Source organism: Chenopodium album, chromosome 6 (genome assembly GCF_948465745.1).
Source record: "Chenopodium album chromosome 6, dcCheAlbu1.1, whole genome shotgun sequence".
In the NCBI taxonomy this organism is placed as follows: Eukaryota; Viridiplantae; Streptophyta; class Magnoliopsida; order Caryophyllales; family Amaranthaceae; genus Chenopodium; species Chenopodium album.
In genome coordinates, this window is record NC_137839.1 from 57,806,223 (window position 1) to 57,808,307 (window position 2,085).

General features: G+C 40.2%; 1 protein-coding gene across 1 annotated transcript; it reads left to right on the top strand.

Annotated features, from left to right (window-relative positions):
• The first annotated feature begins 236 nt into the window (after positions 1-236).
• On the top strand, positions 237-1,862 carry LOC145636994 (uncharacterized). Its single transcript, XM_081688518.1, has one exon. The coding sequence runs from the start codon at positions 237-239 to the stop codon at positions 1,860-1,862; it is 1,626 nt and encodes a 541-aa protein (XP_081544644.1).
• The last annotated feature ends 223 nt before the right edge of the window (positions 1,863-2,085 follow it).

Genomic DNA, 2,085 nt, shown 5'->3' on the forward strand with positions numbered 1-2,085 from the left:
GGGGTACATATGTAATTAAGAAATTAATTACATCGTGTACTTTGAGAACCATAGGGAAATGCTGCCGAAATTTCCTTAGGGCCGAAAAATGGTCAACCATTTGCTAGTGAGAATACACTTCCAAGGATGGGTTAGGTTGGAGCGATAAGGACCTTTGGAATCATGCATTTGGAATGTGTTGATATGTGATGTTGAATATAATTTGTTTCTTGGGTTTTAATCATACATTTTTAGAAATGGACCGTCGTTGGATGTATAGTGGTTCTCGAACCACACTTGAATACTTAGCCGGGGTCAAAGAGTTCTGTAGAATCACAGTGCAACACCAATGGAGTACACTTGTTGAACAAAGGCTAACCAAAGCAAGACCTATTTTCTGCCCTTGTCGTGATTGTAACAATGTGAAGAGGTGGGAAGACATTAAGAAAATAGAGGACCATTTGATTATTCGTGGGTTTATGCCAAACTACAGTATTTGGTATTGGCATGGTGAAAAATTTCCTCCCGCGGATAATTCTTCTATTAACGACAATGAAGCTGATGAGAGAGAGCCGAATGGTTTTGATGATAATGAAGTGGGTTTTAATGATGATGTTGAGGAAGACAGGATAGAAGAGATGATAGACGGGTTAGGCGATCATGTTAATGAAGATTCTCATATATATGAGAATGTGTCGAAAGCAGCTGAGACACCGTTGTATCCTGGTTGTTCTAAGTATTCCAAGCTTTCTGGGATTTTAACTTTATATAACTTGAAAGCGAAGAGCGGGTGGACCAACACTAGTTTCACTTTGTTGTTGGAAACCCTCTCTGATATGTTTCCAAAAGGAAATGACATTCCTAAGTCGACTTACTATGCGAAGAAGTTGATATGTCCATTGGGTTTAGAGTACACCAAGATCCATGCATGTCCTAATGATTGTGTGCTATATCGAAAGGAGAATGCAAAATTGGATGCTTGCCCAAAGTGTGGTGTGTCACGATACAAGCGAGAGGGCTTAAATAAGGATCCCTTGAAGTGGCCACCAGCTAAGGTAGTATGGTATCTTCCTATAATACCAAGGTTGAAGCGCTTGTTCTCAATTAAGGATGAAGCAAAGAAGTTGGTTTGGCATGAAAATGAGAGGAAGAAGGATGGGTTGATCAGACACCCAGCTGATTCGTTGCAATGGAAACACATTGACAAGACATTTCCAGAATTCGGGAAGGAGCCGAGGAACATAAGACTGGCATTAAGTACGGATGGGATGAATCCATTTAGCACTCTTAGTAGTCAACATAGTACATGGCCTGTTCTTCTGTCAATATACAATCTACCTCCTTGGTTGTGCATGAAGCGCAAGTACATCATGTTATCACTTCTAATCCCAGGTCCTAAACAACCTGGCCATGAGATAGATGTTTATTTGGAGCCCCTTATTGACGATTTGAAACTGTTGTGGGATGAAGGTGTTGTGACATTTGATGCTCTTTCGGGTACAAATTTCAGATTAAGAGCCATGGTGTTTTGTACTATTTATGACTTTCCTGCATATGGAAATTTGTCAGGGTACGAAGTCAGAGGACAAAAACCATGCCCTATTTGTGAGGATGACATGCAAATTACACGCTTGAAGCATTGGGGGAAGAATGTGTACATGCATACCAGACGATCACTTCGTCGAAATCACCCATACAGGAAGATGAGACAACAATTTGACGGGCATGTTGAGAAGGGAGTGAGTCGTGAGCCATTGACAGGAATTGAAGTGTATGAGAAAATTAAAAATTTTAAGACAATCTTTGGTAAGATGCACAGAGAGATACCGAAGAAGGGTGTGTTGTGGAAAAAAGTGTCTAAGTTGTGGGATCTGCCTTATTAGAAGCACTTGTCGGTTTGACATTGTCTTGATGTTATGCATATTGAAAAAAATGTTTGTGAGGCACTAATTGGGACTTTGTTGAATATCAAAGGAAAGACAAAGGATGGTGTTAATGTGCATAGAGACATGAAGGAAGCCAAAATTCGACCTAAGTTATGGGCTGAGGAAAATGAAGCAACGAAAAAAGCATTTTTGCCCCATGCGTGTTATACATTGTCTAGAG